We start from the raw sequence: 21,395 nt of genomic DNA, 5'->3' as shown, positions 1-21,395 counted from the left end.
GTCTTTTTAAAATATTAAAATAATAACATATTAAATGAAATTTATTTTTAAAATATTGAGACACGACATAATGGATCGACACAAGTCAATTTGGATTAATCATCCAAACTTACAACTTAGATCATAAGATTGTAATATCCCATAAAAAGCAAATCAAAATAAATCTTGAAGCTCAATTTCCTACTAATTTAATATTGAAGGGTAAATTAACAAAAATTAATTTTTAATTAAAAGCAAGACACAAAAAAAATTTAAGTAAACTTGAATTAATTTGTTAAACTAGTAATTCGAGTTATGCACCACACCAAATTTAATAAGTTTGCGTCAATGAGATTGTTTTTCTTTTAATTAAATGACAATGTGTGTGTGTATAAGCATGTCATTCTTGTATCAAATAATAGTTAAAAACAAAGAAAAAGAAAAAGAAAAAAGAAATAGAATAGACATGTGGAATTGAAATAAAAGAAAGTTTAAAGGACTAAAAATGCATTAAAAAAACCAAATGCATTAAAAAAAAAAAAAAACAAACAAGCGAGGTGTGTGAGACTAAAATAACAAAAGCATGCTTATTTTTTTAAAAAATTAAATACCACAAGGATTATTTTTAAGTTAAATAATGAAAATGGACCTTTAAATAAAAAAGATGAAATGTTTTAACTTAAGTTAAAGGGGAAAAATGGATTAAGTAAAATAAAAAAAGAATCAATAGGACAAACATGTAGGCCCTACTAGCCAAGACCTGGTACAGCTAGGCTTAAGATTTTTATACGACATGCTATTTGTAACCTAAATTTTGATGACCATGAAGTTGCTGAAAAATCAGGTCAAGGGTATTTAACATCTAAAAACTATTTTTAACTATTTTTTTTTTACCCCAAACAGCCTAAAAACCTAGTGAACTTGTTTATACCTTTAAATAACTAAAATAATAAATCCAAAAATAAAAAATTAACTCGAAACCCAAAAAATTTTCAATGTCAAATCTACTTTCTCATGCAATTTCAATGTGAAATAACATCTAATTGAAACTCCTCTCATCTAGTGGGATCTTCTAATGGTAAGATCAATCGTTTTGGTGGTTGAAATCATTATAAGCCGAGATTTTCTCTATATAATAAGAATTTAGTGACTCTCTCTTTTCTCTCGTAAACTAAAGAATGAAAAAAAAATTAGACCAAATTTGAACTTTTAAAAACTATAAGGACCCGATAATCTCTCAATGGAAAAGTAAGAAGAATAAAGTTAATTTTTCATTCTAGTATTGAAAAAGCCACCTAATTGCTCCACTTTTTTCACCATGATCCCCTGGGTAGCAATTGATCTTTAGTTTAGCCACAAAAGGATCAAATCACAAAAAAAAAAAAATTGATGATCAAAATGAAAAAAAAAAAAAAAAACAACAATTCATTGTGAGATTCCTTGATGAAATGTAAAAGAGGATACAATAGTTTGCATATTAAAATCCCTACACCTCTTAGTTTTTTTTGTTAAAGAAATAAAATATTTTCTTGATAAAAAAATGTTTTCCACGTACAAATATGTGAAAGACCCTTTAATATTTCTTACCAATTTCCCACCCGTGCCCTTTAAATGTATCTATACTTGAGCATGTTGCCTTATGTAAGTTTTTAAAGTGATGTTTGATTGTTATTTCAAGATAAAAGAGGTGGAGACATGAAAGATAAAAATATATTTGCTTGGGAGATGGAGACAAAAATATCTTAGCAATAATTTTCAGCACAAACAAGTTAATTTTTAAGAAATTTTCTTTTAGATATTTCATAATTTTAGTTTCTATTCTTACTTTCAATTCAAATCATTAATTTTAATTAACTTAATTTTCTCTATGATATCTGAAAATCATGAGAAATATAAATTATTTTATACAATTTAATCATTTGTAACAATTAAATTAAAAAAACGAATTAATTAGAGTAAATTATTTTTTGTGAATTGAATAAAATTAATTGAAAAAAAATTGATTTAAATTAAAAAACCATGGAAGAAATTTTATCATAAAATGAGGGAGTTTTTTAACATTGTTAAAAGTAATGAATAATATTATTTAAAAAATTAATATAATAATTGACATATACATAATATAGTGAAATGAAAATTGACTTTGTTCTAAAATACTGGATTTAATTATGAAAAATAGGGTCATTACATTATTATTAGTTTCAACACATAATGTAAACTAAAATAAAATAAAATAAAAGTTAAAATTGGTTGGAAAAATATTGTAGATGCATACTCAAGGCACTATTCATTAGAATAGTATATGATGTCTTCGCCCCTTCCACGAAAAGAAACTTATAACTCGTTGTTAAGGGATTAAGGTATTTCCATGCCTTTCCAAATTGATATGGACAAATGATGTCGTTTTCCCTTTCAAAAGCACTAATAAAAGACTGAAAAGCAAAATTGAATATTAACATCAAGGGGCAATTTTGCTACTTTCAAAATAGTTTTTTTGTTATTATCATGGAAGATGAACGATAATTTCATATTTGGACAAATAAAAAAATAAAATAAAAATCAAAAGTAAAGTGAAATGACCAAAATGTTCTTATAAGTTAAAAAATTAAAATTGATCTCAAGAGGTTTTTGTCTTTTCCCAAACGCTTTTTTGATATTAACATATCAAACAAAGGGAAATTTATTATTTGGCCAAATAATAAAATAAAAGAAACAAAAAAGGACAAGCGTATAACACCATATAGGCACATGGGAGGCATCATCGCACTTTGAGCGATGCATGAGGCGCGTCCTGACTTTCAAAATTGCCCTTTCATCGTGTATTTGGAAGCTCTGTCTGTTTTCTTTTTATTGGTGCAACACATGTCACTGATAGTGTTTCAATTTGTTACAAATGAACCTTTTTTTTTGTTTCCTTCTATTCTCTCTCCTCCTCTAAAAATTACAGTAAGACTCTTATTGTTATTGGTATTTCAACTTTAGTCCTTATTCTTCTGATTTCTAATTTTTTATCATGGCTTTTTTGTAGAAGTTTTACTTGTTTTCAATTTCATCCTTTAATCCCAGTTTACCAAATATTATATTCTCCAATTCAGTCCGTATCTTTTGATTTTTAATTTTTTCCTTGGCACTTTTATAGAAGTTTTATTGGTTTTTAATTTTATCCTTCAATTCAAATTGATGGTATTATATTTTTCAATTTGGTCCTCATTATTTTGATCTCTAATGTTTTTCTTGGCCCTTTTGTAAAAAATATATTTTTTTTTCAATTTCACCCTTCATTCAAAACATTGGATTTATTTTTTTATGTTAGTTTTGATCCTCATTCTTTTGATTTTTTTGGATTCTTTTACTAAATTGATTTATCTTTTCAATTTCACCCTTTAATCAAATATAAAATTCATTTTTTTTTCAATTTTATCATTCAATATTTGATTGATGGGAAATTGAACTTCATTGTTTTTCAAATTGGGTGTTTCGAGTCTAATACCCTGGGTCATGAGTTTGGAAAGTTAACATGGTTTTTTATTTAAATAGCTTTAAAATCTTTTTTTATTTTTTTATTATATTATTTCAATCTTATGATCTAGATTGCGGATTTGACAGGATATCATGAGTTGACTTAGCCTTAATTATCGTGGTTACAAGTTTGTCATTTTAACTTGGATTAACCAAGAATGATTTTTTTATGTCATTTTTTACCATATTTCGTTCTTCTATATTTAATGGGATATAAATTAAGTTACATTATTTGTCATCTTTTGAAAAAAAATATTTTTCCCCATGTTATCCTAATTACTTTTCTTTTTAAATTTGATCATCAATTGTTATTTTCTATTTTTTTTTTTGTCTACTTGAAATCTTAGATGAGTCTCGAAACTTATTTCCGTTAAAACCAATGTATTTAATCCATTCAGATCTATGACCTGAGTTGCATATTTTTATATATATATATAAAAAAAAAAACATGTTTATGGCACTTGAATTTTATTTTTTGCACAAAAAAAAATAGTTCAGATCTACAGTGAAGCAGTGAAGCACGGACACCTAGACTAGTAATATCTAATTATTTTTAAAATATATAAGTCTGCCATTAACTTGTATTAAGAATAAAATAAATTTTTTATATTTTATTTTATCTTGTTCACTATCAATCAAACAAAATATATATAGAGACAATCATTTTATTTTACAAAATTATGTATCTATCTCCTGTTTTGTATTTTCTTTTTTTGTTTCTACTATCTCTATTTCTATTTTCTGAACACAATAACAAAACATTATTTTATATTTTTAATGCTTTTATCTTTTCCATCACAAAATATATTAATAAAATACAAGTGAACGACTTTATCGTTCTCTTGTCAACAAACATCATGTACATACATGCGTCTTCGTTGTCCTTAATTAGAAAAATATATTCATGCATCTTCGTTTTATGGTATTATATATAACAATATCATATAATATGGTAACACAATTAAAACCTGGTTACTTTTGATTATTATTTCTAAAAAAAAAAGGGTGAGCAAATCAGGAAATTTAGAAATCCAGGCAAAAAATGCTCCTTATAAATACGGGCAAACACGCCCTACACTCAATTAATCACAAGCAGCGTCTATATCACCGCCATCTCTGCCAGCTTCTTGTTGGATACACTTTAGCATAAAGAAATATGGAAGCCAGGAAGAACCTTTCAGTTTTCGCCATCCTCCTTTTTCTTGTTCTCTTTATCACTTCTGGTAAAATGCTACTTCTACCCTATGCTGTTTTGTTTATCAGCGCTCATGAGGTAGATAACAGATTATTTGCAGAAAAAAGTATGAAATCAATAAAAACTGTTCGACATCCACGCATCTAGGGTGCTTAGATATAAACGTGGAGGTGTTGTTTCACAGAGAACCTGCACACCCATGTTTTAAAATTTGGTTATTTTCCAGGAAATGCTTGAAGATTAAAAACCTAAATTTATAATACAGTCTCTGTTACCAAAACGTGCAAGTAGTGGACTTGATTACATAAAGGTTATGTAAAGATTATTTCACTGACTTGATTATCACTTACTGCGTGCAGGCAGCGAAAAGATGGTGGCGAATGCTGATGCCCAATGTGAGAAACCATTGCATGGAGGTGGCTGCCAAAAAGATGAATGCAACAGTGGATGCGTGGCCAAGTACGGTGCCGGCGCTTATGGATATTGCTTCTTTTTCCAAAAGCCAAATGACACTTGTGTCTGTCGTTACCATTGCTAATTCCTGCTCCTAGTAGCAACTTAAGTTTCAGTGTATCTTTCACTATCCATGTCAACTGTGATGAATAAAGATGATAACAAGTTCAAGGAAGAACAAGTAATCATTACTCGTTTTCTGGTATTGTGTGCTCTCAGTCTGAGTTTTGACACTAGTTGAATCCAGATTCCAAATAAAAATAGATCCAACCATCTGCTATATACTGAACAAGTTCATCACACTGCTACTAGCTGAGCATCATGTTCTTAATTTGTGTCCTTAACATTAAAAAGAAATTAATATTTGCCTCTTAATCTACGAAAGGATAATAATTGTTACTTTCAGTTTTATCCTTGGGGGTTTCTTCCCAAGAACCATATTGTAAAAACATCGACATATTGTAAAAACCATATTAATCGACTGCTTATTCACAATCTTGATCACAATCACCTTACAAGCTTGTTTTTAGGTCTCCTCCATCTTATACTTTTCTGCAAGTTTTTGCTTGTGCATGTTATCCATGTCTTCCACCTTTTGGCAAGTCAAAGTTGGAGTATAAATCCATATGGTGCGTGCTCTTGGGATGCTCTAATCATCAGAAAAGGCATCGATTAATGAACTCACATTCTTCATATGTTTACAAGCTCTATTAGATCTGATTTCCACTCCTTCAAAGTGCGTGCACTTCACATGTCTCACCAGATTACTGTTCACCATTTGCATCCTCCATCGATCTACTACTGTTCAAAACTTTAATCCTACTGATCTTGCTCCTAGTTCTACTATGGCTCAATCTCAACCATGTCAGGATCCTTTAACTACTATTTAGGATGCATCAGAATTTCGCTCTTTAGAGATTGAGCCTATCTCACCATTTTTTTTCTTGCAGAACTCCATGCATGATCACAGAGACTTAAATGAGCATACTTAAGACCAAAGCCTTTTTTCTCTTCAAGACACCTAGACCTGCTTGTTTTGTTGCTGATCTTGCAACCAACCATAAGAACAAGGACACTCACTTCCTTTATAAAGCTCTCTACAGATTAAAACAAGCACATTGAGCTTGGTACATGAAGTTCAGCAACTGTATATAATCAGCAAATGGGTTTTCAAATGTCCTCCCCATGATCAATCCTTGTTTTTATCATCGTCAAGGTTCTCTTAATTTTAATTTATTTCGATGGTATCCTTATAACAACAGCTCGAATTCACATACCAGTAAATTTATCTCTCACCTTTCTACCGTATTTCACATGAAGGATCTTGCTGATGTTTATTTCTTTTTAGAACTGCAATTTACTCACAAGGAGTCCACCACCATCATCACTCAGACACACCATTTACTCTCTCTTCTCTAGAAATTTAGTCTAGATGGTGTTAAACCTGTGTCTACTCCACTTGCTTCTCGTACTTTGTTGACTGCTAATAATGGTGCCTTCCTATTTTATCCCATGTTTTATCAGTATCATGTTGGTTTTCTATATTATCTTTTCTAAAAAGCAAGACATCGTGTCTAATTACACAGCTGAGGCAGAATATCGCGTGTTAGCGACAACCACCACTAAACTTATATGGTTCATGCACCTCTTAATACAACATTAGGTATTGTATTCTTTCCCCTACATTATATGGCGACAACATTAATGCTATATGTTCATCGCACTAAGCATATTAAGATCGTTTTTCATATTTTTTATTTTTTTGGGAACAAGCAACTCATAGCCCTCTTTCACTGAAACATATCTCAAATCCAAACTAAATTGTTGATATTTTTCACAAAATCAATAAGTGTCCCTTGGTTTGTGTTAATTAGGATTACCTTAAACATATAAGCACAATGAAAATAATAATTAATTTTTTTAGTCTCAATAATCCTATTAATTAGATAATCTATGATCATTTAGGGTTTGAGTAAAAATTATCTAAAGATCAAATTTTTTCCAGAGGTTTAATCAATTTTTTTAAGACTATATTATCTTAAATTACAAGTCGTTCAAGTATCCAGCTTCTAATAGTAATTCATACAAATTGTCAGTTAAAAATCTTCTAAAATATTTTTAAAAAAGAAAGATTATTATGTTTTTTAATGCTAACTCTCTTTTCAAGTTTTCAAGAGTTTTTCTATCGTATGTTCTATAACTTTGGTAGTTTTTCTCTACATAGAAAATATAAGGTATAACATTCTAGTTGTAGAGAAATTTGATAACTTTATTAAAAGCAAGATATCAATTTGTCCCTTAAATAAATATCACATATATTTATAAATTTATTCAATGAAGTCTATACTTGATTTTTCTAGGTTTATAATCATAATTTCATGCAGTAATTATTTTTTAGTCTTTAATCTCTAAAACTTATTTGCAATCAAGTTGCACTTGATTAATTATCTTAATTTAATTTTTGACTGATGGTTCTTATATATGTGACTAATTAGTTTACTAATAAGTTGGATCAAATATAAATCATGATCCTAAATTAAATAGGATTAATTTAATTTATTATCAATTCAATAATTGATTGATTTATATTTGAAGATAAAGTGCATCATTTAGCAACATATCATGATCTTCAAAATATTAAAAAAGTCATAAGTGGGTAGACTTAACTTTTTAGTGAGCATTCTCTCAGTGTAGTTTATTATTTTTTTTCATTAAGAGTATTATAATTTAAACATTATAGCATGAAGTGTGTCTACTCTACAAAATCATGTTTATTCTCAGCACTATAGTCATTGGTTATTTGAATAAAATTTGAAACTCTTTTCAAATATTAGTTCACCATATGCAAGAGTTTCACAATAAATACTACTTGAAAATGTACAACATTTAGTTTTTTCTAATTTACCTAGAATGATGAATTTTATTTTAATCACTCAAATACCTTTATATAGTGTATGTTATACCTAACATGTGCTTGTTTTTTATCATTGACTAGGACAACATGTAATCAGGATCAAAGGTCATCATCTTCTATATAAGATAGCTTTGTGATTTCAAGTTTGATCAAAGTAAAATCCCATTAGCCAAATCAAATAAAGTAATTAAGGGAACTTCCCCTTATCTCAATTTTCACCTAAACATGCTAATTGGTAGGTGTAGTTGATATAGCATATAACTTAAATATTATAGCTTTATAGAAAGAAATTTGATTCTTCATGTGCCAATAATCTATCTATTATCAAAAATGATATATTTATCTCTTAAAAGTAAAACAAATGCAAAATAGTTAACTTACCAACCAACTTTAACAACATCAAATCATGCCTCCAATATTAATAAATTAATAAAACTATTAAAACACAAGAGGTTGGTTTTATAGTTTATATGAACAATGAAACAATTTTTGTTTTCATTTTAATCCTTTTATAGCCTAATTAGATGAAATTAGGTTCAAAATTATTATAAAAATAATAAAATAAAAAGACAGAATTGAAATGTCAAACAAAGAGAAAACACATGGCCAATCTCAAATTTGCTACAATTTTAATTTTCATCTAAAAAATTATTTTGTTCATTTTTTAGTTTCTAACTTTGATAGAAGATAGAGAAAATTGCTTGAAAATGATAGGAGAGAGAAAAAGTCACTCGAACCACTTTTCAGTGAAGAAACTGATCGTTTATGGTGTCAACAGGTTCCATTCAACAAGCAGAGTTTAATGGTGGTGATTTTTTTCTCTAACCATCCTTAATAAGGAGATCGAGCTTGATTAGGAGATTTTTCATTTGGTTAATTTTTATTTATTTGGTGATTTTGAGGTGTTTTGGGGTTATTAGGTGATGGTTGATTTTTATTTATATTGTTTTTGAGGTGTTTTTAGATGACAATGGGTTGTAAAAATGAATTTTCAAAAAAAAAGAAATCATTTCTCATTTCTCTCACCACCACAGTGGTGGTCAAAATCTAGGTATATAACTCAGCGGACAACACATTGTCTATTTTGTTTTTTTTTTTTAAAAAAAAAAAAAAGAGGCGAACAAAAAATCATCTACTCCTTATAAAAGAAAAAAAAATATGGCTTAGGTGCGTTGGGCTATTGAGGCTTGCATATCTAAAGTGGCATTTTAGATTTATTGTTTTTCAAATTTATCACTCAAATTGTGTTTTTGTTGGTTTTTGTTTTTAACTTCATCATTTGATATTTAATTGATTTTTAACCGATTTTTATATTTTGTTATCATATAATTAAATAATAAAAAATATCATTGAACTAATGTATCTATATCTCAATATTTTTGAAAAAAAAAGTCATTTTTAGATATTTTTAAAAGTCAAATCACAATAACTTAACTTTTTTTTGGTGATTTGATTTTTTTTTTTTTTAGATTTTCTAGATCATAAACCAGTCAAGTTGACTAGATAATATCAAAATATCTCACACAATACTATTTAAAACCCAAGTCAGATAAATAATTGAGTAAGAAATTTTAAGTTTCATTTATCAGACTATGTTTATGTTCAATAACAAGGCTAAAAAAATCTAATTTATATACTTTTAAAAAAGCTTTGTCTACCATGTAGAGTAGCATGGTAGTAAATAGTAATCTAGGATGTACTAAGCATATGTTTCTTCCTTTTAGCCATCTAATTTCAAATCATTAATCGTGTACTGTAGAATAAAAGTGTGAGCAATTCCCAATCCCGATTAAGAAAGTTTGGCTCTTTTCTTTAATTTTTTAAATAATTAATCTTAAAATTACTATAGCTCAATATGAAAAAATACATTTAATTTAAGATAATATATTAAAAAATGATTTAGTCTGAATTAATGTATAAATTTTTCTATATAGCATAAAATACAAGGATGAAACAATGGGTGGGACCAATTGAAAATGGCTAATCTAAAAATCATTCACGTATGTTTCATTTCAGAGAGAAAAAAAAAAAAAAAAAAATATATATATATATATATATATATATATATATCCATTAAGAATCACAGAAAATCGAGCATGGAGTGGTTTTGAAAAAAAAAGGAGGGAGTCAAACGAAAGCCAATCCACTAGCAGCCAAAAAAGCTGAATTAAGAAGGGTACACGCATGTTTATCACGAGGTTGTAGATGAGACCATCACCATCATGAATTCTCTTATTACAATTCTCTTATTGATTTCTCAGGGGAAACTAGAGACCTCCCTAAAGATACATTCATTATTCATAGACCTTGTGCTCTGCATCACAGGTACTGACTGGCCAGTTTGCCCTCCTTCACAATGTAGTTCTGTGGAGGAAATTCTTCTCCCTTGAAGTATCTGTCAAGCATGTCCTTAACTCCGGCGGCGTATCGCAACTGCGCATTTTCCATTAACGATTCGAGTTGCATTCAGCAAGTGAAGAAATTGAGTGCAGATATCTTAGGGGAAAAAAAGGAGGGAGAGATTTAAGAGCCAAAAGTACCTGTCCATCTATAGTGGTTCCAGAAATATGGGGGGTCATTGCCTGGTTCGGCATGTAACGCCATGGATGGTCCTTGGGAGCTGGTTGCGGATTCCAAACATCTCCACTGTAACCTGCAAATCATGTGTCGACGGAATTAGGAACACAGCAAATTGATAGTTCGTGTTGTTTTAACTGAGGCCTTGGTATCCTCGTGGCTGCTCCAAGTTTTGTTACCTCCAATCTGTCCACTGGAGCAAGCATCAACAACTGCTTGAGTGTCCATGATTGCTCCTCGGGCATTGTTAACAATAAGAACTCCTTTCTTCATCTTTGCAATCCTTTCTTTGTCAAACATCCCTCTGAAACGAAAAGGGATTGATTTGATTAATATGAAAGAAGCAAGTTAAACAAAATTATATTGTTTGACGGCATATTTATCAACTATACACACACTGTTGCGAAGCTGTCACCCCAGAGCAGGAAGGTTACAACACAATCAACATCACTCAAATAAAGCTGTATGTTTCCTTTGGTTGCATTATCGAACTCAACTCATATATATACTCGATTCAACAACACTCGGGAAAAGTGCTTTCCACGCATCATATAAACATAGCAGGTTTGAGAAATCACAAACCCCTTGAATGGCTATGGAAAACTATACAGGAAAACTTCAATGGTTGATGCATGATGCAAACATGGGTACAATCGGATAGCATGCCTGCCAAACCATTGATGGCCTTTCCAAAATGGTCTTCCGCAGCCATTCAAGAGGTTAGAATCTAGTGAACAGAAGCCAATCAACCGGGAGCAGTTTTAGTAGCAGAAATGAAATCAAGTATCCTTTATATTTATGCCTGCAAGTTGATCTTGCTGTTCTCTTAGGTCATTTTCAGAAGGGGGAATGAAGAGGTTTTAAGGACGCAAAAGATCCAAACTTCCATATTTAAATTTCATTGAAAATCATACCTTGTTTTCTCTGTAAGCGGCGTGTTGATGACAACTACGTCACATTTAGAAAGCAATGAATCAAGATCCTCCTCAAACTTTGCCCCAGTCTGTTTCTCCAATTCTGGGTCCATCTTAAGTCTGTCATGATACAGTAGGTTGCAATTGAAAGGCTTCAACCTCTGGAGTAAAAGCTTTCCAATGCGTCCAGCACCAACAGTTCCCACTGTCTTTCCTTCAAGATCATAAGCTCTGTAGGCGATAGCTGCCACATTCCACTCCCCATTGATAACTTGATGATATCCAGGTAAGAAATTTCGTACAAGAATAAGGATTCTCATGAGCTCATCTTCTGCAACCGAGACGACATTGCTTCCTGTGACCTCTGCAACAGTTAACCCAGCAGCAGCTGCTGCCTTCAAATCTATATGATCAGAGCCTATTCCAGCAGTGAGAAGCAGTTGCAGATTTTTTGCCCTCTTGATCCTTTCTGCCGTTACATAGGCGGGGTGGAATGGGGTAGTAATGAGCACATGGAGATCAGGAATATGCTTTTCAAGTTCTGTGACAATTACACAGCAAGGAGAAAAAAAAATCAGCAAACTGGCCATACTAATATTCTTGGTAATAGAAGGCTCACATTCTCTAACAATTGTGTTTATAAAAACAAACAATTTTAACAAGATAAAAATTTGAGATTTACAAAGCATAGCAGCTATGGTAACAAGTACAGTTAAAAAAAAAAAAAAGAGCATATATTCCACTCAACATTACCAATAAATCACAGCAGGGTGGACAAAAGACAGAGACATGCACCACTAAATATAAAAATGCGGTAAGCAAGCAATTAAAGTTGTAATTAAAGCAACTCAACAGTGATTTTCTTATATCCCAAAAGAGCAACATCTGTTAATGCCATCACTACGTTAGGCTATAATATTTAACCTAATTAGTTGAGAATCAGGGAACGATTGGATTGATGACTCCGCCTTCCACCAGCCAAATGCTTACTCTCATTGAAAAGAGGGAAGCGCTTAACATCCTATATATTCAAGAATGAAGCTTGAACCAAGAAACTAGATGCTTAACAACACCAGCTTTGTAGGCTTACTTCGGTTTATGTCAAGTCAGACACGTAAAATGAGCGCACACAACGAAATAGTGTGCAAAACACACACACTCACCAGAATCCAGTCCTTCTTTGTCATCAGTGACAATGTACTGGTGGCCTTGTGATTCCAGCCAGTCACGAATGCCCAAAGCTCCTTCCAAGGAACCCACAAAATTAGGATTCATGGAAGCATACTCATTTGCTTTGTAGAACACCCCAACAATTTTTTTGCTTTCTGCCGAAGCCTGTGAACACATGAATGAAACAATGACTTGAATATACGATACAGGGCAAAGGCAGAATGGTGTATTTCATTTTTTGTTTGTTTCAATGAAATTACACTGCAAGGAATATTCAATTAGTTTTAATAAGCTGCAAGAACTAAGAATTTTACAAATTGATTTTAAGTTGTTCTTTAACTTTTGACTCAAAGAAAAGTCATAGGTATCTTTGGCTTAAATTTAAATCAAAAGAGACATATTCTTCAGCTTGTGAAAGCCACTTGTAATTAGAATCAAATGTTATTTATCCCCAAAAAAAATATGTGATATAAAAGAGATGATATCATCCTATCTGCAATCATGTTAACAAATTTCGCGTGGACTAATGATTCATCATTCATGACTTTTTTTTTCTTTTATCTTTTTTGTTACAAAGGTTAGGTTCGAACACTTGAAATCTCTTGGAGAAGACACTAATATTGGTTGAGTAACAGTTCGTTGGCTTCATGACTTATTTGTGACCTGATCATTAATTAGTGTAAACTAATATCATTAGCAACTCAACAACTGGGACCAATTTACAATAAACACATGTTGAACTTTGATCCATCCCCATAAGGTGGTTTAGGATCAATTTTAACCACCACTTAAGCTTTTAATTTTGACAATTAGCTGCCTAAGTTCCGAAAGAATTTCAAGGCGACTCAGTTAATTAATTGAGTTATAAGGTATGGTAACTCGCCATGCTAAGAGGGGTTTAATTATAAAACTTACGAGCTTGAAGACTGAATTGAAACATTTCTGAAGTTCAGACACTCTAGAAACTAGCAAACAGTAATTTGTAAAAAATAAGTTTAAAAGAAATTGATTCTATTTTGCTCATTATAAGTAAATTTTTAACATCAATACTGTTGAGTTTTTCCTTGAAAAAAATACTAAATATAATTTAAGAAATCATAATTAACTCACAGTATTTATTTTTATAGTTTTTTATTCTACAGGGTCATATTCGTTCAGCATTGAAAAACAATTTACGAGACAAGGCTACGGTGACCAGGATGAGCATCAAAGACGAGCTGGGACAACGAATGAGAAAGAGTGTTAGGTCACGTGTCCTTGCTAACGAGTGGATAAGTGAGGCGCTCGTGTGACGTACAAAGAGGCCACAACTTTACTCTTGCGCGTTAGGTTGGAAGTCGCCCTCTACTTCACAGATGCATCGTAATAATTCAGTTGGGAAAAAAAAAGGAAAATATTGATGATCATGATCATGATCAACTTTCCTCACACATGATGGAGAAAGACTCGATCCGACTTGAGACCGTTGAATTGAAGTAAAATTTGTCAAGATTGTTTTAGAAAACAGATAAGGAAATAGAATTGAGTTGCTTACATGGAGAAGCCGAGTTGACGAGCCAGAACTCACAGATGATGATGGTGATGAAGACGAGAAAGCGCGAATTGCAGAGGTAGCAGCACGCTTCATGGCCATTGTTATTTGAGCTGAAACCTTGAGATGTGAAGTAGGATGTGTATTATATAGAGGGAGAGAGGTCAGGGATGGCGTCGGGAATGACGTGGCAAACTGTTTCTTCTTCTATGCACAGAAAGAGATAATTTCGACTGATTGTTTGATAATAAAACTCAATTCCAACACAACTCCTTCATTTGTTTAAATTTATGAACATATATATTTTTTTATTATGTACTTTGAGGAATGACGTGGCAAACTTTTTCTTGTGTGAAATTTTAAAATTTATTGCTCTTGTCCTGTCGTGATAATAAAACTCAATTCCAACACAACTCCTTGATTGGTTTATATTTATAATATTTGGCTTTTCCTCGTCCCGCCCGAGGGGAAAGAGCTACCGGTATTTCTGTAAATAATGTTGTTTTTTTATGTTTTAAAAATATTTTTTATTATATTAATTTAATATTATTTTTGACGTGTTAATATTAAAATTAATTTTTTAAAACTAAAAATATATAATTTTAATATATTTTTAAATAAAAAACAATTTAAAAATTAATTATAACTATACTTTCAATTAAACGTTACTTGTCCCGCCAGAGGAAAAGAGCTGCCAGTCTTTGCTGTAGATTTCATGTATTTTTTTGACAAATTGCGTGGCAAACTTTTTCTTCTCAATTGAGATGTTGTCGGGGGAGGTTGATTTTTAAGTTTTTTTTATTTAAAAATATATTAAAATATTTTTTTATTATTTTTAATATTAGTATAAAATTTAAAAGTTAACTTAAAACAAAAAAAATAATTTTAAAAAAACACGTGACAAAAAAAAACACTCCCTTCCGCGAGGAGGCTGCTTTTCCTCCGCTTGCACTTCAGCAAATTAAATTGTGTTTTTAAGCTGAGAGTTTTTGTTTTTTTTTTTTTATGATTTTTACATTTTCATTGTAAAAGCAAATTATTACTACAAGGGAACGGTCTGTTACTGCAAAACTTGCATAATTGTAAATCTTGCTAAATCTTTTACTGTGACGAGTATTGTCGTGGTGTTAAATTTGTAATTTTTGTGTTTTTTTTTTAAATAGCATAATAATAAATTTTATCATTTTTAACCGTAGTATTGAAAAATATGTACTTTTTAGAGTTTTTTTACTGTTATTTTTATCATTTTATACAAGACATATTTATTACCATTTTGTTTCTTATTATTATTTTATTTTACTTTTTCCTTCATTTTTCTTTACACTTTTTCTTTGAAAAAAAATATTAATTTTTATTCTTTATATTTAGAATATTTATCCCTTTACACTTGACTTATTTATACCCTTTTTTTTTTGTTCTTATCTCAATTCTTTTGTGATTTATTTTTATTTTTCTTTTTTATATATTTTTTAGATTATTATACAAAGAATAAGAAAATGATGTTTCAGTATAACAATTACGACATTGTATTATTTTTCTAATATGTTAAAAATTAACTTGAGATCTTACATATCTTTATTAATATATATAATCATTATTATATTTTATTACATGTAAGCATCTATTTTTTATTCGCACTTGTATTTTTTACTCGATGTCAAAAAAAAACACGCAAATAACATCTAAACATTAATTCTTTTGTGTTAGATAACAAATTATCTAACCTGCAGTTGGGCGAGTCAAATAAACATATCAACACTTTTTTTATTTTTGTATTTATTAGCACAAAGGGTTTTTGATTTATTTAATTAAATTCGTACATAAGTCTTTTGATTTATAATTAGAATTTGTTTTGTAAAAAAAATATATTTGAAAAGCTTGTATATTTATTTTTTTACCAAAAACAATTATTCAACCCGATGTCAAAAAAACTCGTTAATAATACATACATCTTAATTCTTTTTCATTAGAAAAAAAATTATTCAACTTGCAACGAAGTGAGTCAAATAGACATGTTAACACTTTTATTTATTTATTGACGCAGAAGGTTTTGATTTATTTAATTAAATGCATGCATATACTTTTATTTATAATTATATTTTTTATATAAAAAAATAACATTTTAAAGATTTGTATTTATTTTTTAAAAAAAAAAAATGTATCTGACCCGCTTTGTCAAGTAACTTTTGTGGGCGTATAAAAATCGAATCTAGACACTTATAAAAGTACTGAAAATGCATTGTAGACAGAGACGGTCTCGCATTTTGGAAAAGAAAAGTCTTCTGTTAAGCCCGTCTCGTCTCAAATTGTTGTTTCTTTCTAAATTTGGGAATAAACTTCTTATTTATTTATTTTGCTTTGACGATACATCAAAAAGCATCTATTAACATAAGCCTCAATTTAGTCCCACCTTCTATACCCTTTCTCAACTTAATCCTAAACCTATAAAATTTATAAAACTATGTTTCAAAACATTCTCAACCAAGCTTCTTTTTTTTTAATTAATGCCCTTCAATTTCCTTGTCAAAGTTTATTCAAATTGTTGTTGTTTTAGTGCATTTAGATTGAAAGTATTAGTATTAATTAATTTTCTTGTCAATAGTTTTTCAAATAATAATCATTTTAGTGAATGAAATATATGTATTAGACATAATAAACAATTGAAAGGAATTGACAAGAGAACATCGTTCAAGAGCTAAGTATTTTTCAAAGTTGTAAATAAATTAGACTAGCGTGTAAATATATTTAGTTTATCATATTAAGACATGTTCAACATGAGAATATTTTCAAGGAAAGCATTGAGTTCATGCAAGTTTAAAAATATAATAATAGAACACTAGCATGTATATTAAACATGTATCCAAACTTTCAATTGGTATTAATTCAAAGTCCTATTGTGCATGCTAATAATAAAAATATTTATGCTTAAATCAAAACAAAAGAGGATATCTACTTGTTGAAGCACTTTAAACTTTAAAATAATGAATCTTTTATTTTTGTTTGGAATGAATCATTTATCTTTAAAACTTTATTGTTCCTCACTTGTGCAACTATAATGTTTGTAATATACCTCTTAAAATTTCAACAACACAATCTTGATTTAAATACATTTCTAAATAAAAATTTTGAATAAAAAATTACGTAACTCAAATATATCTCAATAAGTTGAACTTAAACTCTAGATCTAGAAGGAAAATCAAAGCATAAAAAGAGAAGAAAACACAAAAATATAAGATGAGAAAGAGTGTAATAAAAATCTACAAAACATTGTTTTAAGCTTTTTTTTTTCGCCATCACTTTTTATAATAGATTTTAAAGCTAAAAAGTTAAAGAACTAAGTCCACACTATTCAATCTTTTAATTAATCATTATAAATCATAAATTAAATATGAATATAGTGACCATAAATCTGAATATTTTTTTTTTGTACAAAATACTTTTTAAAAAAATCATCATCATTCATGAGCTGGACTAAACAAACAATAGGTTGGAATAAATAATTATATCTCTCTTTTTTTAAAAGTTTTGGTGTTATTTAGACCTAATTTTAACTTTTTAACTATCCATTAAGAAATTTTATTTATTTATAATGTGGAATAAAGTTCTTTAAAGGGTTTTATTATTTCATCATATCTGTTTGTTTTCATATTTCAAAAGCGTTTTAGAAAAAATTTAAAATTTTTTTATTTTTTTATTAACTTTAAATTAATATATTTTAGTATTTTCAAATCATTTTGATGTGCTGATATCAAAAATAATTTTTTTTTTTTTAAATCTTTGGCATGCATTTTGGCACGAAAAGTTATTTGAAAAAGCAACCAGAACACACTGTCAACACGCTATAAGAACCAAGGTTTATTTGATATTAATTTTTTTATTCACTCATAATTTATTTAAAATATTTTATATTCTATATTAAAAAGCATATATTGAATATTAAATTCCAACCTTAAAAAAGTGAAAAGTACGTTACCTAATTAATAAATTTTATACGTTTATGATGCATTTAAAAATGAGTATACAGGATTGAGACCAATCCAAGTTTTATTTTTATACGTTTATGATGCATTTAAAATAATGAATCTTTTATTTTTGTTTGGAATGAATTATTTATCTTTAAAACTTTATTGTTCCTCACTTGTGCAACTATAATGATTGTAATATACCTCTTAAAATTTCAACAACACAATCTTTGATTTAAATACATTTCTAAATAAAAATTTTGAATAAAAAATTACGTAACTCAATATATCTCAATAAGTTGAACCTAAACTCTAGATCTAAAAAGAAAATCAAAGCATAAAAAAAAAAAAAAAAACACACAAAAATATAAGATGAGAAAGAGTGTATAAAAATCTACAAAACATTGTTTTAAGCTTTTCTTTCACCCTCACTTTTTTATAATGGATTTTGAAAGCTAAAAAGTTAAAGAACTAATCTACACTATTTAATCTTTTAATTAATCATTTATAAATCATAAATTAAAATATGAATTATAGTGACCATAAATCTGAAAATATATATTTTTTTGTACAAAATACTTTTTAAAAAAATTGTCATCATTCATGAGCTGGACTAAACAAAATAGGTTGGAAATAAATAATTTTATCTCTCTTTTTTAAAAGTTTTTGGTGCTATGTAGACCTAATTTTAACTTTTTAACTATCCATTAAGAAATTTTTATTTATTTATAATGTGGGATAAAGTTCTTTAAAGGGTTTTATATTTTATCATATCTGTTTGTTTCTGTATTTCAAAAGCGCTTTTAAAAAATTTAAAATTTTTTTATATTTTCATTAAATTTCAAAATTAATATATTTTTAGTATTTTCAAATCATTTTGATGTGCTGATATCAAAAATAATTTTAAAAAAATCATAGCATGCATTTTGGCACGAAAAATTATTTGAAAAAGCAACCACAACCACACTGTCAAAAATGCTATAATAACCAAGGTTTATATTGATATTTATTTTTTTATTCACTCATAATTTATTTAAAAATATTTTATATTCTATAATTTAAAAAAGCATATATTGATATATAATATTCCGAACCTTAATGAAAGTGAAAAGTAACGTTACCTAATTTTAATAAATTTTATACGTTTAATGATGCATTTAATAAATGAGTAATATCAGGATTGAGACCAATGCCAAGTTTTCCAATAAATTAGACAAAAAACCAAAAACAAGAATAAAAAAAATACCAAACCCAATTCCTCACTGTCACTTATTTTTTAAAAAAAAATTACTTTAAAACGCATCCTAACTGATGTAAGAGCCCTTCCACCAAGGGTGCTTATTGCGTGTTAAACATTGAATTTAATGATTTTTGAAAAAAATATAAAAAGTGGTAAAATTTTTTTTATGTTTTGTTTGGTATTTCCAGTTTATTATTTTTTTTTTTTTAAATAAGTTTTTACTTTATATTTTTAAGGCTTCAAATTTTTTTTTAATTTTAAAAAAAAAATTTAAATATATTAATATCAAATTAAATTTTTAAAAAATAAAAAATTATTATTTTAATATATTTTCAAATAAAAAAATAATGATCAAAATTTTATTTATAAAAAGTAATAGTTACAGCGGTTGACATGTGTTTCTCAGGTGGTGAGAAAAGACGAGGTTGAAAAAAACCACGTGTTTGATTGATCACTGGATTTGGTTTTTATATCTAGGATCTTTAATAACATTACTTTTCGACAAAATTAAAGTCTCCATCCGATTGTACCATGATATTGCTTAATATATTCATAAATATAGATATTTAAATAAAAAATAAGTGATATTAATATTTTTTTATCATCAAAAATATACATATAATAATATAATAAAATCTTGTAAATAAAATTTATATCTTTAACTTCTAACTCTGTAAAATACATGTAAGTAAAGAAAATTTTGGTCCAAAGAAGTAATACATGTATTTGTGGCATTATGAAATGCCTAGAAAACCATGGTTTAATTGCCTTTTTAAAAAAATTAATGTAGGTGTTGGGTCAGTTTGCATGTACCTCGACTAATTTTACGGGTTTTGAAACTAAGACCATATAATTACTTAGCAGTGCATTCATTTAGCGGACCACAAGACTCAAATTTTAAGACGTATAAAGAACAAACTTTCTTAGTTCTCAAAACCACTATAACTTACTATAGAACCACCTACTAAATGGTTATTGCATGCAATGTTAATGCTACTCCATGGTGGATTGTAGTTGGCTCCTGGGGAGGATGATGTACAAAATTTGATCCTTTATTTCTTTGTAGAGTTTAATTAGCTCTGGAAAAGAGTTAATTCAAGCTTATTGTATTCTAAAATTTCAATCAATTTCTTAAACATTATCAAAAACTGATAGTAGAGTTGTTTTAGTTCCCTTGATTAATATAATTGAATTCATCATTAAAAACACAGTTCGATGTTTATAACCCAAGCCACGAATATTTACCCGATAGCACGAATAACAACCATGTTACTTCTTAACTTAAGGAAAACTCACCTATCCACATTAGAAAGAAAAAATTAAAATAATTATTTTAGTAGGGTGTTTAATAGTAAAAGCTTGGAATAAAAAGATTTGTTTTCTCTGGGTTCGAGCTCTATGGATGCTAATTTTTGATGGCTATTAAAAGATTTACCTGTCGTTAAACTTCATAGACCCAAAGAAAATAGTCGAGATAAACACACGTGGTCCGGACAAGTCAAATGAATTAAAAAGAAGAAAATTATAAATAGGTAGACTGACATATTTCTAAGGCTACAAACATCAACCAAAGAAATGATTCGAGTTTTATATGGATCCTACATCCTTCAAACGATTTCTCATATCCCTTTGATTGAATTCTATGGTACTGGCAATACTGTAATGGGGAGGTTAGTTTGTTCTTCTTCTTTTTCTTTTCATTGTACAAAAAAAAAAAAAACAGGTAGATATGAGATTGGGTTTGCTCTGAAGTAAAAAAATCAATCAAAGATTTGGTACCCAAATTAAACAAATTTTCCTCCGTGTATGGCAAAAGAACTGTTCTTGTTTGACTATTTGAAGGAAAAGGGAAAAACTTGGCCGCTGTTTTTAACAGGTCGGGTTTAAAAAATTACCAGTATATCGTCTTAGAACTGTCAAGAAGTCAAACTTTTCTTTTGA

General features: G+C 28.8%; 1 protein-coding gene across 1 annotated transcript; it reads right to left on the bottom strand.

The window, feature by feature from the left end:
* Nucleotides 1-10,184: 10,184 nt before the first annotated feature.
* LOC118033743 (formate dehydrogenase, mitochondrial) lies at nt 10,185-14,476 on the bottom strand. Its single transcript, XM_035038874.2, has 6 exons — nt 14,256-14,476; nt 12,715-12,886; nt 11,552-12,092; nt 10,817-10,941; nt 10,601-10,713; nt 10,185-10,493 (listed from the first exon to the last, which is right to left on the bottom strand). The coding sequence occupies exons 1-6, from the start codon at nt 14,352-14,354 to the stop codon at nt 10,380-10,382; spliced, it is 1,164 nt and encodes a 387-aa protein (XP_034894765.1). The 5' UTR covers nt 14,355-14,476; the 3' UTR covers nt 10,185-10,379.
* Between the last annotated feature and the right edge of the window lie 6,919 nt (nt 14,477-21,395).

The sequence above is a fragment of the Populus alba genome, chromosome 14 (genome assembly GCF_005239225.2).
Source record: "Populus alba chromosome 14, ASM523922v2, whole genome shotgun sequence".
In the NCBI taxonomy this organism is placed as follows: domain Eukaryota; kingdom Viridiplantae; phylum Streptophyta; class Magnoliopsida; order Malpighiales; family Salicaceae; genus Populus; species Populus alba.
This window is presented reverse-complemented; position numbering and strand designations above follow the sequence as displayed.

Bases quoted from the DNA above. Each gene is read 5' to 3' on its own strand.
- LOC118033743 (XM_035038874.2), bottom strand. From the start codon at position 14,354: ATGGCCATGAAGCGTGCTGCTACCTCTGCAATTCGCGCTTTCTCGTCT. The intron at 12,887-14,255 runs GTAAGCAACTCA...ATGTGTTCACAG, and splicing joins CGTCAACTCGGCTTCTCCAT to GCTTCGGCAGAAAGCAAAAA. The intron at 12,093-12,714 runs GTGAGTGTGTGT...TAATTGTCACAG, and splicing joins CAAAGAAGGACTGGATTCTG to AACTTGAAAAGCATATTCCT.